Source organism: Arxiozyma heterogenica (genome assembly GCF_036370985.1).
Source record: "Arxiozyma heterogenica strain weizmannii chromosome Unknown scaffold_13, whole genome shotgun sequence".
Classification (NCBI taxonomy): Eukaryota; Fungi; Ascomycota; class Saccharomycetes; order Saccharomycetales; family Saccharomycetaceae; genus Arxiozyma; species Arxiozyma heterogenica.
Window position 1 is genome coordinate 36,268 of NW_027042666.1, and position 14,958 is coordinate 51,225.

General features: G+C 28.5%; 4 protein-coding genes across 4 annotated transcripts; 1 reads left to right on the forward strand and 3 right to left on the reverse strand.

Annotated features, from left to right (window-relative positions):
* PWA37_000663 (uncharacterized protein) lies at window positions 1-2,628 on the reverse strand (the record flags this gene model as incomplete). Its single annotated transcript, XM_064857332.1, has 2 exons — window positions 1-663; window positions 2,260-2,628. The coding sequence occupies 2 exons, from the start codon at window positions 2,626-2,628 to the stop codon at window positions 1-3; spliced, it is 1,032 nt and encodes a 343-aa protein (XP_064715638.1).
* Window positions 2,629-9,048: 6,420 nt separating this feature from the next.
* Window positions 9,049-10,605, reverse strand: PWA37_000664 (CCR4/nocturin family protein; the record flags this gene model as incomplete). Its single annotated transcript, XM_064857333.1, has 1 exon — window positions 9,049-10,605. One exon carries the CDS (start codon window positions 10,603-10,605, stop codon window positions 9,049-9,051), a length of 1,557 nt encoding a protein of 518 aa, XP_064715639.1.
* Window positions 10,606-10,906: 301 nt separating this feature from the next.
* DSS1 (exoribonuclease II) lies at window positions 10,907-13,786 on the reverse strand (the record flags this gene model as incomplete). Its single annotated transcript, XM_064857334.1, has 1 exon — window positions 10,907-13,786. One exon carries the CDS (start codon window positions 13,784-13,786, stop codon window positions 10,907-10,909), a length of 2,880 nt encoding a protein of 959 aa, XP_064715640.1.
* Window positions 13,787-14,252: 466 nt separating this feature from the next.
* PTH1 (aminoacyl-tRNA hydrolase) lies at window positions 14,253-14,843 on the forward strand (the record flags this gene model as incomplete). The annotated part of the gene is made up of 1 exon (XM_064857335.1): window positions 14,253-14,843. One exon carries the CDS (start codon window positions 14,253-14,255, stop codon window positions 14,841-14,843), a length of 591 nt encoding a protein of 196 aa, XP_064715641.1.
* Between the last annotated feature and the right edge of the window lie 115 nt (window positions 14,844-14,958).

The window sequence follows — 14,958 nt, forward strand, 5'->3', positions numbered from 1 at the left end:
TTAAATTACCAAGAATAATAATAAACCAATGCAATGGGCAACACTCCACTTCATATACATGGTGCTACCCTTACCTTCATATGATGCAAGGGAAGGTATACCCCCATGAGATACTGTAACAGCAGTTGATGATGAGAATAGTTGTTCAGAAACATATTGGGAAACTTGTGGCACCATTGTAGTTAGCAATGTTTCTAGTCTTCTAGATTTAACAGTACCAACAACAGTACCAGTTTCCGAAGCAATGTCTGTGGTACCCTTTGTGAATCCAGCAACAATCGTTGTAGATGCTCTAGAATTTCTAGGCTTTGGTTGGTTTTCATTGTTTGTAAAGGCCGGACCAGTAGTGGTAGAAGCAATAGAAATAACTAGAGTTGCATTGGAAACGGCAGAAAGTGAGTTGGTCTTTTCTTGTTGGTTCTTTGAATTAGTATAAACAGATTCAAGAGAACTATGTCCAATGATAGCAGTCATACTTGTTCCAGAAGTTGCAGATGGTTCTGGACAATAAGTTGTAGTCATAGTGACTCTATTAAAAACCGTAGTCAAAACAACTAAAGTGTTACTTAAAGTATATTTAGTCTTTTCGCTAGGTATAGTGGAGTTTCTGTATAGAGGAGAAGATAAAGATACTGGTGATGTCGTGAAGCTACTGCATACATCCTATATAAGGATGATAGTAGCAATCTTGGTAAAAGAAAAGAACCATTGCTGTCAGTGAATATAGTAGCGTAGCTAGTAGATAGTGCAGGTATAACAACTTCATAAATAACTCCAGCTATATTATAACCGTACTGATTAGTTGTAGCAGTTATTATAGTTAAAATAGTGGTAGATTAAGTAATAAAATTCTCAGTAATTGCTGGAATTATTATTGTTGAAACATGGATAGTATATCTGTATACCCATTAAGTTTCCTTACTAAAGATTTTTTTATTATGTCATCAAGAATGATGATCAAAGAGAAGAAGGATCAATTTGCATTTATATACAAACATTCTTGGAAAGTGATGGTATTTTAGTTTATCCTTTTTTATAATTTAAATTATTAATAAAGTGGATCTCTAGTTTGTTAAAAAACATATAGAAATGGCATTCAATATTATATAATATGTTCATACATAAATAAAAATTGATCCTTCTTTTTTTTCTTGATTATCATCCTTAAGGATGAAATAAAAAACAGTCTTTAATAAAAATAACTTAGTGGGTATACTGTTCATTCTGTAATAAAAATAATATATAAGTTTGTATATTATTTTTATAAATTTTTTAATAAATTAGAGATTCAGTTTACTAATAACTTAAGTCATAAGTCTGGTAAACCACAATATCACTACTTTCCAAGAATTATCATAATTTTTGTATATTAAAGAAATTTTTTTATTAATTAAAGTTTTTTTTATGAGGACAAATTTATATGTGATGCTTGGATGTATAAAAAAATAATGGATGAAAATTTTTTTCAAAAGAGAAAAGAACAAAACCCAAGAAGTTTATTTACACACAACTTATATACGTATATGATTATGTAGTATGTACAGACAAAAGCAATCAAGAAACATGTGGACTATAAATCTAAGGAGTTCATTAGTTGAAGTCACAGGTGTTCAGTAATAATAATTATTGCTGACTTTATAATATCTCTATGGACAGATGGGACAATATTCATAAGAAGAATCTATATACGGATGAACTCCTAATTTGATAGAATGGCCTAGATGATGTACTAGAAAACTAACTACACACTCACTTTAAATTATGTAAACAACTAGCGTTCAACCAGTAACAGTAATTCTCTGTTGCAAAATTAGGATTTATAATACCTGGTAAGGCACAAGGTTTTTCAGCAAATTTTATATCATAGTCTACATCTAAGAAAAAAAATTTGATTCAATAAAATCCATACCTTTAAATGAACATGGCGCAACTTTTGAATTAATAATATGCGTACCCACGTGAACATTGGAAATTTTTTTTTCCAATAATAGCTGCGTTAAAGAGAATAGTGGCCTATTTAGTACCAATGAGTCCACCATGACCTTTGAGAGGAGTATTGAAGATTATACCTTTCATATCTTATTTATTACAAATAAAAAATTTTTAGTTGAATATTATTTGAGGAAGTCTACCAGAATTAATTACACCATTATTAGTTATAGTACCAAAATAAAGGAACTTATTTATGGTACCTCCTTTATCCGCTGTATCATAGTCAATAATACCTGGTACAATAGCAGCAATCTTTAATTATAAGACAGTAAATGTACCAGAGTTATCGATATGATCTGGGGCAATGACGAAATCAGTGACAGAATTTGCTGATTTAATATTTTCAATGTTGATGTTACCACTGTTTGTAATTGTTGTAGTAGAACCAAATTGTAGACTAGTTAACCCGTTTGTTGAATCACCAATAATGTCTAAAGAACCTTTAACATCAATATTGCCATTGAAGGAATATGAAGAACCTGATACTAATGCGAGAGTAGCACCTGATTCAATTACGATATCATCGTAAAACGTTTGATCACCAGACAAGGTTGTTGGTGTTGAAATAGTGGTAGTAGCAGCACTTGCTTTGGTCACGAGTAATCCTAGCAAGGACAATAAAATTAACGTCTGCATTTTAATGATAACAAACAAGTAGCGTCTAATTTTATTTTACTTTATCTTGTTTTTTTTTTTTTTTGCTGATTTTTGTTCGTGAATTTTTGGGAAAAACACATAGAAATAAGATTGACAAAAAAAATCTTACAAAATCTGTTAAAAAATGAGAGAAGAAATAAAGAGCAGCTTAAATATTGCACAACTATAAACATAGATTCACATATATATGCACGACAAGGAATTGACAATGATGCAATCAAAAAAAAAAACCTTGAGAAACTAATAAAATCCATATTTTTATTTCAGATCTATAATATGCAGGTATTTCAACATCATATTTCGATCATTCTGAATCGGTATCTCGATTATGTAAAAAATTTGCGTATCCTATTGTTCCCCATTCTTATAGGGTTTGCGAGCCCTTTAAGTGAAAATTTTGGAAAATATCTATGTCTAGAAGCAAACAAAAGTAGGTTTTTAAGAAAAGATTTTAAGTTTTTCTTTATAGTTTTCTTAAAAACGTAAACACTCAATGCCTTTCTAGGTTGTTGGGTATGACCAAATATAAAGGTAAGGTTGTTTCTTATTCGTAAACACTAGTTGCTCTCCTTAATAAACATGGAAAAGATACAGTTTATATATCAACTCACCTTGCCATAGATTATGATTAAAATTAAATAAAAAAATACGTACATATACATCCCAATATTCAATTGTTTACCATGAGTTAGTTGACTATTTATTTATTTATTTATTTATTTATTTATTTATTTTTTACTCCACTTATACACAAGAAATATCATTTTTCCACTCAGCCGAATTGCTGGACTTGATTGTTCTAGAATAAACCAAATAGAACTATGAAATTACGGTAAATCTCAGATAGTAGAAGAATGTGTAATCATCTTTTAAATATTACTAAAATTTAATATAATTATTTGAATATCCAATATTTATATATATATGGTTATGATTTTCATACTATTATTTTTTTTATTTTATTTTTGTTTTTTTGTACATCATTAGTTCTATCTTGTGTGTAAAATAGAAAAGGGAAAACCCTTCTTTCAATTTTGAGAATGTATCCAGTTTATTCAACATATTAGATACTAATTTGTGACAAAAATACCTTCTATTAAGAAGCACAAAATAAGTATAGTAAATTGATTATCTAAAATGATCTGTACCAGCAATAGACCACAGTATGTCTTTTAGAATTTCAGAATAATCATTTATTTTATTTCAAATTAATAGGTCATATATGTATTCTTAACATATCTTATTTAGGTTTTGTTATACACATAATATATATTTCATAATTGATAGGTTTTTGCAAAATATGTCTCTATTTTTTGTACTTTTTATTAAGGGTACGAATTTTTTGTACTAAAAATAAGACAATAGAGGGTGGAATTGTTCACATTATCCCGATATCTAAAAAGGAAATATCGAACAATAGACTGTGCCGTTGTATATATTACATTTAGCAACTATTGTAATACATTTTTTTATTTGAATCTATGTCGGGAAAAATAATTGTTGACTTTTTTCAATTCTCGTGGAGTGTCATATTCGAGAACTCCATACTCAAAAAAAGATAGGATGGGAAGCTTGGAAAATGAAGTTTTTTTTTTGTTTTTTTAAACCTAAAAAACCTTTTTTCATGTTCTTCATTTAGGTACTCTAAAAATAAGTTGAACCTAATAAAAAATCATTACATCAAAATAGTTTTAATAAATTTGTAGAACTAAAATATACTGTACAGGTGAAGAATAGAATAAAATAAAGTAATTCACACAGTATGTAAACAAAAATAAGTTACTATCTTCAAGAGTATAAAAAAAAATTATTCCTTAATCTTTTGTCTGAAAATTCGCTAAAGCATCATGGGACCTAAAGAACAGAATGTATTTTTCTTATAAAATTGTAAAAAGTAAGATTTCTACCCTAAAACTTTATTTTTAAAAATTTTAAAAATACACTATAGAGCCGTTTTTTCCCAAAAAGAGAAAAACACAGCAGAAAAAAGGAGAAACCTATGATATAATGCTATTTTTTAAGAAAATTTTAATTTCCCTTTTAGTGCACATCGAACGATTTCAAAAAAAGAAAATGTCTCATTTTAGTTTTGTCAAAACACAATAGCAACAGAAAAATTTTAGGGAGGTGGAGGGAACCTTTTAATTTTTTTATTTGTGGATATTTTTCCTCCCTGCCATTCCATGTGTAAGCCTGTATTGTTTTCGAAATGATGAGAGGTTACTCTCTTTTTTATTGTTTTTGCTTTAAGAGATCTTTTGAATTTTCCTTAGTGTTACGATATGGTAAACAAAAGTTTTGACGCATGTGTCTAAAACTATTATGTATTGTTAATTTTTAAACAAAGACTTTGGCTCCCCCCAGAAAAGATTGTTCAAAGGATTATTGAATATGGAAGTCTTTTTTTTTATTTCAACAGTAAAGTTATTCTTTTTTTCCAATATCCTATTTTTTAGGTAGGTTGTAATAAGAGTGTGATAATTTTTTACTTGAAATTTACTTCTGTAGCTAATACTGCACAGTTATATGTAAAGATAGTTAATTAGACTGCAAACAAAAAATAAAGAAAGAAAAACAAAAAAACAAATTAAATTGTTTACCATGAAAATATTTTTAATATAAAACTGTTGTTGAATGCAGGAAATACAATACGTGTAATAAAGACTATATACTGTTAAAAAAGTACAGGAGTTTTAAAAATTATCAAAAAGGAAATATTCAAATAAATTAACAAAAATTTTCCTCTTATATGATAATAAATACAATAGCTTTCATGATAATATCTACTATAGAAATAGTCTAAAGCAAGATATTTTACTATCTGTATTTCAATCGTATTTTTTTAATATTATCTCATCTTATTCCTGATAGTAAATTTAAGTAGAATAACTAATCTATAATTCGAGAGGTGAAATAGTTGTATTGTATGTATCTATTGTTCATTCCATATAAATAATCCATTAGTATAATTAAATAAATTCGTTATGGAATTTTTTTTTTTTGAATCACTATAGAATATATTACAAGTACTTTTATTCTTCAATAAAATTTGAACTTAAATAATTTAATTTCTTTGATATCTTATCTAACAGATGATTATTCTCATTAATTTTCCTAGATTTGGGACTACTATCAACCAACTTTTTAATATTGGTGATCCTTAATAGACTATCAGGCTCATTATCAAATTTTTAGTTTCTTTAGAAATATTTGATAAACTTGCTACTTATTATCGGATATTAGAGAAGTAGTTTATTATCAATTGATTTAAAAGTTAGATATTCAATTACTTTGAAAAAAAAAATAATAGAATAGTGGTCATAATATCGCAAATTAAGCTGCATTTATCTTTTCCGTTGTCATACAATAATTGAGCAAGTTATATTCAGAATGTTATCGAAAAATTAAGATTGAAAAGGTCCAATTTTTTTGTTGTTTTTGGAAGTGAAAATTTTGATGTTTGTTGAATTATTTACTTCAAAGTATGTTATAGTAAATAATAGTTTATCTTTTATTGAAGTTTTCTTAATACTGAGGAAGATGGGGAATAGAAAAAGAGGTCAAGAAAGTTTTGAAATTCGATTTTTTTTAAGAATGTATTTTAATTATTTATATATCAAGTTATGGAAATTTTCTTATTCAATGTAACAAAATAATTATTTGCAAGTTTTTGATATGTTCCAAAAAGGGTAAAAATAAGATTATTTGGCATGAGATTTTATACAAAAACACTAATAGAATCAAAATATAAAAAAGAGTTGATTTTTGATAGTTTTTAAAGTTCTTTTTTATAAAAATAAAGTTCTGGTATTAAGGGTTAACGTTCTTACATATTTAATATGTAGTATACAATCTCAATTATAACTAGTATACACTTAGAGTGTAGAAAGTTATGATAAAGTACTTTCATTCTCTTCTATATGTACAATACAGAAGTAATAATATGCAAAAAGCTTACAAAGGATAAAAGCATGATATAAAAAAACTATCGACTTAATATATATTTATATTTAACTTTTCTCTTTTATGAGTAGCAAGATTTTGTCAATATGTTTTTTTTAAATTTTATTGATAAGTAAGCAATAAAAACTCTTCTTTTTAGTAAGGGTTTGCATTTGTTAAAAATTAATTAATCTGTCTGTTTTATTATAGAACATTTAGATTTAGTAGGTTATTAGTGATAATTTAGCTCTAACGCACATATCTTGGTTTTTTTATTTTAAATAACTAATATATAAGATATAATATACAATATAATTCATTTTGTATTGGGTCTTTTTTAATATAAAGTTTTTTAACTTTTTTGTATGATGGGTTTATATTATTAAGAAATCTCTAAACATATTTCCACAGTATCTTACTTGATATATTAAAAATGTCTATATCGATATTATACATTAACACACATTTTATAAAGTTGTTATTTTTAATTAATAAAGTAAATATATAATTCTTGTTTTCACTATTAAGATTACTTTATTTTCTAGTTAGAATATGATAGATATATTGTAAAGTTGTTTGTGTTAATAATTACTTCTGTCAGAAATTCTCAATAATCAGATGTTTCTTGAACATGTAAGTGGTGTTAATATAATTATTGCCGAATACATTTATGATAAGAATGAGTGCCTGTAGTCATTGGATATATAGCAAATATTCTCAATATTATATTAGATAGATTTAGTATATAAAATTATAATAAAGTTCTTCGGTATTTTTATTTATTTATAATATATAGGTGATGATGTATAAAAGATAAGCAAGGGAAGAAATATGATATGAAAAAAAAGTTGGCTTTATATATTTTCATATCTGGTCTATCTCATCTACGTACGGCACCAAATTTATGATGAAGTTTGTTTACGTCTACTAATAAGCAAACAATACGTTCTCCACTTTTTGCTTATCAATTAATGTTTACTAAAATCTAATTGGTCTATTATTTATTCTAGAACGTTCGATTCCAGCAATTTACAACCTATATTCAGAGTTTTGGCTATTCGAGATCTTTCACCCCAATATCCAGTGTTATTTGCTGGGTATATGTTTTTGAATCTTCAGTTAAGACTTTTTATAATTAACAAAAGCCATATTTGATCAGCTAATTAAATGAAATTGTCTAAAGTTATTATAAAGCCAAAAAAAAACATTATTGAAACAGATTGTTTTTGGGGATTCCCAAATGATACTGGCTAAAAAAAGAGTTTTAAAATAAAGCAGAAAGAACAATGAGATTTCAACAAAAATTACACAGGAATATCAGATATTTAAAGCTTCTGCAGAGAATTAGCGCCTTTAGCCATTGAGTAAATAGCAAAAATTTTCAATATTATATTATATAATTATAGTTTACAAAATTATATTAAAGTTTTTTGATATCTTTCTGTATGAATAATACAAAGATAACAAGATATAAAAAGTATACAAAGAAGGAAATATGATATGGAAAAATTATTGGCTTTATATATTTTTATACCTAGCATATCTCTTCTACGAACGGTACCAATTTATTAATAAGTGTTGTTTATATTTACCAATAAGCAAACAATACATTCTCTACATTCTAATATATGTTTATATTCACTAAAAGCTGATCGGTCTATCTGTTTATTCTAGAACATTCAATTTGAGCAGGACTAAGTAAGAAGAAGAATAATAATTGATTTATTAATTTAGGTTTAACGCATTTATAATTTTTAAGTATTTAAATATATAACAAATATCCATATTTTAGCATATTACTTGAGACAACCCTTAAAGATGTATCGTATACAATACTTGTCTAAATTACATTAGAGCTTTCCACGAAAATATTTATATAAAAAAGAAATTGCCAACAAGAAATCAATGAGATTACAAAATAAAAAAAGAAAAAGGAAGAAAAAGAAAAATCAACAAGAGAAAAAAATACATGAGTATTGGGAATCTAAAGATTTATATAAGACTTCTATAAAGCAGTCATCGACGATAAAATAATATTATTTAATTTAAGTAGTAACTGTAAAAAGATTTTAAATCAAACTGATGAACTGCTAAGGATTTTGGTGTGCAATAAAAATGAAATTACAGAGTTAATACTTATTTACAACATAGTGGATAAATAGTTCTCATTGAGTTTTTTTATATATCTGTAATCTATAAAATATATATAAAGACTTTGCTAATTTTTTTCTAAACAATCAACACACATGACTGCTAGTCCAAATAGTGAATAATATTTATATATTTAAATGAATGAATGGTTTTCTCAAAAAATATTTTTGGAGACTAAAAAGTTTGTACAAAAAATCAATATAACTTCTAAAAGAAGGCATTAGAATTACATTTTACTTGAGTACATAAATAACCACTTGTCTATTCCAAATGATCTTTCCTTCATATGTTTTTCCCTACAAATTTTTACATATCCAACTCTAAATCACATATCATGGTTAGATGATCACTTGGATACTCTCCAGTGTATGGTTGCCCATGACCAAACTTTTCCATTTCTTCTTTTCCAGGCATTCTTAATAATCCTCTTATTTTAAAACCATTCTCTTTTTCGAAATCATCTAACAAGTCAACTTTACGTTTATCATCAAAGTCCCATTGTCTTATGTAAAACAAATAGTCTAGTAGCCCATGCCAAGTATGAGCCCAATTTGAAATCTCTGGTTCACCTTTACAATTATCTTTTCCAGCATTTTCTGGATGTACTTTATGATAGCCGACTGAGTATAAGGAGATAGCTCTCATATCGAGACTGTTATGCAAATTTTCCATGTTTTTAACCATAGTAGCTTGTTCTTCTGTTGGATTAAAAAATTCTGGAACAGGGGTTTGGGGTTGATCTTTACCAAATTTTTCAATGTTACCACCTTCCTCATCATCTAGATCTGTTTCACCGTCTCTTTTCTTGGAAAACTTAAATGATGTGCTACATTCAATTACAAATTTAGCTCTATCTTTATATTTAATAGGCTTCTGCACCATTGATAAATATGGAGTATCGTATGGCTGAGAATTAAAATCACCACAAAAGAAAGGGAACCAGTGACTATCATCTCCGTCATTTTCTTCCTGTAAAACATTCACTCTATGCATAAATTCCTTCATTTTGTTTAACACGATATAAGTTTGCCTAGTACGATCGTATGTTCCAAATGGATGCCAAAATAAATGGGTTGTTCCAATTAAGATACCCGATCTTTTTGTACCAGGAAATTGACTTAGAACTTTCTTAGAAAATTGCAATGCTAAAACAAGACCTACGTTGTTTGTGATCGTTCTAGTTGGAATATCACCACTAGGTTCTTTATCATAATCTATTAACATTTTATCTTTTAAGATAAAAAGATTTCTTTTCCAAGCAATTGCCACACCGTGGTTCTTCGAGCCCTTTTTATAAAACTGGGATTCATATCCCATCTTTCCCAATTCTTCCTTCCAGAACGATTGAAACTGAATTGAATCCACCTCTTGTAAACATATGACATCTGATTTGTAATGACTGAATTTGTTCAATAAAACTTTGGATCTACGAAACCATTTAACTGCTTCTCCACTATCAGGAAAAAGTTTACGTCTAATTAATGCTTGAGCCAAACAATTATATGTCATTAATGTAAAATTAAACCCTTTCACAGGATCCCTTTCTTTATCATGGATGGCAAGCATCGGCCTCTTGATGAATTGCACTTCTGGGGGAAAATCTGGATCTAAACCCTTTGCCAACATTTCTTCTCTCTTAGCTTTCCTCATCAATTCTCTTTCAGCACGGATTCTAGCTATTTCTTCGGGAGAAGGCTTGCCCTTCTTGCCTTGTTTACTCTTTTTTCCTCTCTTAGATTTAGTTAAATTTTCATCACTTTCAACACCTTTAAGTCTTGCATTTTGTGATGAAGTAATCTCCAAAGCATTAATTACAACATTCCCCTTACTTTCAACAGATTTTATACAGGCGTTACTAGTCATATTTTGAACATACACTACTACTTACTGTGGTTTGATCATATTACTTTTATTTTGTTTTCTGTTTTGATTTATTAGCAAAAGTGAAATACACTCGTAAGTCTACCTCTCATTCTAAAATCTTTTTTTATTCAAAAAGAAAAAACATAAGTAAATAAATAAAAAAACATTACCTTCTATAACTAAATGTGTGTAACTCCAATAGTTCAGTTGGACTTCTGATACAGATATAAAAGAATCAAAAAAAGAAAGAAAGGATTTATATATTCGCAAAATATTGTCTATAAAACTTTATTAATTCATATTATTTACAAGAGTTTTGCTCAATTTCCAATTCAAGGTTGTTCTCCAAACAATCTATATTGACTATTTTACAATTCTTAATTCGTGTCCCTATTTTTGGATGAGGCGTGTTAGTGGGTATTTTCAAAATCCCACGAGCAAACGTCATTTCTGGGAAGACACAATGCACTTTCCCATCAAAGGGATATGATGTCACCAATACCTCAAACCATTGATTGCTGTTTTGTTCTACTTTATTTTTTAAGTATTTCAAAGTCCAATAAGAAGAAACATTATTTGCAAGAGATTTGATTATATCCGCTCTTGACTGAAGCCCCCATAGCATACTATCAATATCTTTTTTCTGAAAGGCCAAACCCAGCCTGTTCAAGTATCTATGTATTTGAATATGATTGATCAAATCCGGCATTCTTCTTAAGGGAGACGTAACAGTTAAATACGAAGATACACCAATCATTTTATGTGGAAGTGGAGAACTTGAGTAAACACTGGAATTCAGTAAAGAAGATAATTTAACAACATCAGTTATATCTGGAATATGCCCTCTCCTAGTTTGTTCTTGTAGTCTTGCATAACTTTTGTATGCAATTGGCCCCAGAGATAAATCATTATAAGTTCTAAATACTCCTGGAATATTGTTTTGTTTAAAAAAGTTACCTGTAAGTCTATTAGCCAAAATCATAAATTCCGATACTAAAATAGTGGAAGGTGATTCTATTTGATTTTTAAAAGTAATATGTGGTATTTTGCCACTGGATGACTCTAACTGTACCAAACCTCTATTAAATCCTTCACCAAATATAACAGCATTACCTTCATTAATACGATATTTCCTTAGTTCTCGAGCTATTTTGGACATTTGATCCAAATCGTTTTTCATGGAGCTAGACGCAGGAAAATTTTTATCATTACTCAATATTTGGTCAACCGTATTATATGTAACTTTAGGAAAATGTGAAACATAACTTAATTCTATCTTAAATGTATTATCAAGAATTTTAAATTGACGCTCATTAATGAAAGTTGCATCAACAGAAAATGTAATTGCTCTACTGTTCTTACCTGATGTTCCCATCCCTGTCAATTGGGTTATTGACTTTGGTAACATTGGATCTACAATATCTGGTAAATATGTAGTAAAGGCTTTTTCTAAGGCTATTTTTAGTAAGGGACTTGAGATATGGTTACCAGTTAATGATTCAGGGAACACTGATACTGGATCTGCAATGTGAATATATAAGGTATAAAGATTATCATCTCTTTGCATGATAGAAATACCATCATCAATTTCATGAGCTAGTTCTGAATCGATGCAATATACAGGTAATTTGGTATAGTCTACTCTCTTACAATTTATTTCCTTATAAAGTTGGGAAAATGGAGAAGATTTCTCAAACAACTCCTCATTTTCATCATATCTGTATAAATCAAATATTGGTGCACTCTTCTCTATCTGACTCCTTACATGTAAATTATTCAAAAGAGGGTTAACATATTTATAATCTGGACATATATCTTGTAATAATTCAAAACATACATCTTTAGTAATATCTTTATTTTGATATTTAGGTAATTTCCTAAAAATTGTTGATATAATTGTAACAATTGGATTATTCTTAATATTTTTAACAAAGTTCCCGGATGAATAGTCTTCTAAAACCCGTATAATATCTTCAAATTCATTGGATATTTTGTCATATTGATTCGTTTCTACTAATGTGATAAATTTATCAATAGCTTTATGATTGTTTTCACTAAATCTTTGTAGTAGCTTGTGATAGAATAATTGTCTTGATTCTATTGGTAATATTGTTACAGAGATAGGAGATAGAATTGCAGAGTTAATATGAAGATCACCCCACATGTTGAAAGTTTGTTGCTCTTTTACCCCCCAATAAGTAGCAAGAAAAGTAGATGCATTCAAATTAATATAAATATTATTATTATTTAAATTTTTTGTGCCAACAGTCAATTGTTTTAAATAATTTTGATCTTTATATTTATTTAAATCCAATTTTTCTACAAGTTTGACCAAATATGGAAATGAGATCTGATAAGGTTTTTCATCTTTTTGTAGCCATCTATTTAGTAATTTCAACTTTTTAATAACAATGGGTAATTGTAGCCAAGCATTTCTTGTGATTTTTGAAGTTGGAATACTGGTTAATTTTTCTCGAACCACAGATGGCAATATGACAGTGGAACCTATTTTGTCTCTTATTGTGCCAATTGAATCATAACCATGATCTGATTCTTTTTGAATTAAACTTTTAATATCTTTAGGCAATTTGTGAGGGATCCTTAAATGAATTTGGTTTTTTGGATGAAAAATAATGGTCCCATTTATTGTGACAAATGTGTATCTCGGATCTGTAACAGAATGAGGTAACCCAACACACATAGATAATTCATGTGGATGAGATTTCAATAATACAAGATCACCAATTTGCAATGGTATGTTCCACAGAGTATCAAAATTGAATTGAAATGTAGGAGGAATTTTTAATACCGAAACATGTTTTGCCTGGCAGTGTAACCATTCCTTAGAGGGTTCCAAGTATCTTTTATCAAATCTTTCATGAAACTCTTTGCTAATCTCATCCAATTGCTTGATTGTTGCATCTGGTTCTAACCCTTTGGTTCTTTTCAAAAAATAATCATTTATTGATTCTATATCTTTTCGAGTCAGAGATTTCTTAAATTTGGTATGAGTGACATCATTTTTTTTAAGTTTATATTTTGGATTCAAGAAGAATTTAAAACTACCCTTATTGATATTCCTTATATTTCCAACACTTAACTTCGAACTACAATCATGAAACAATTGATAGCCAATTTGATCCCTAATAATGCATGATCTATTGAGTTCCCGAGCAAACATGAAGAGAGAAAGTTGGGTTTTAAAAAAGACCTAATTAGTTGAGTTACTTTATTTCCAGAGCGTAACATATGTATATATCTGTAGATGTAATTAGATGTGCTTTGAACGAAGCTAGGGCACTAATTCATTTCAATCCAGATCTTTTTTCTGCTTTTCTTAATTTTATTTTCTTAACTTTATTTTTATTTTTTTTTTTGTTTCTTGTTTCTTCTTTAAGAAATTGAACTTTCCTCGATTGATGGAAATATTTTATGCATAAATAAATGAAAAAGTAAAAATAGGTGAATACATGTAAATACACACAAACACACACACATATACATATCCTTGAAAGAGATTATGTACAGTCATTAATTTACTAGGTTGTCTTTAGGAAAAGAAATATCCATATATCTATATGTACAAGAAGAAGAAGAAGAAGGGAAAAAAAAAATTAGAAATAAGAGATAATGGCAATATAGACTGAATGATGATACTATTGAGACGTACATTACATACGTGTATAACGGGTATTGGAAACATGGAACCACAATATAATGGTACCAGGCACAACGTTGGTAATATGATAGTAAGAATGATCCAAGAACAACTATGCCCCTCATGCAATTTTAAAGTGGCCCCAGGATTCAAGGGGATCCAGTACGTGACAGTGAAGGATGAAACACGGGATGACCATATAATAAGTTTACTGATTTGTACGGGTGAGTATATGAACCAAATTGGAAGACTTGTGGCCCCAATATGGAAAAAAATCGAAACGAAATACCCCAACACACGATTTATAGTTGCACATGATGAATTAGACAGGCCCTTAGGTCATATTCAGTTAAGGGAACCAGGTACAAGTTCACGGGGACACAACGGCCTAAAACACTTGACATCCTGTTATGGTGCTAAATTTTACAAATTGGGGATAGGAATAGATCGGCCTATGTCTAGATCCCATAAAGAAGTAGCAGACTATGTGTTGTCAAAATTTCCACCAGATGCACTAACTATCTTGAGAGAGGTATCATTACCAAAAGCTTTACAAAAAATAACAAATATATCCAAATAGGTACACAACAATTTATCCACATTACCACAATGTGCAAACGACCGTTATTTTCCAATATATATATACTTATATAAATATCACATACACAATAGTACATATATGTATACATATATAC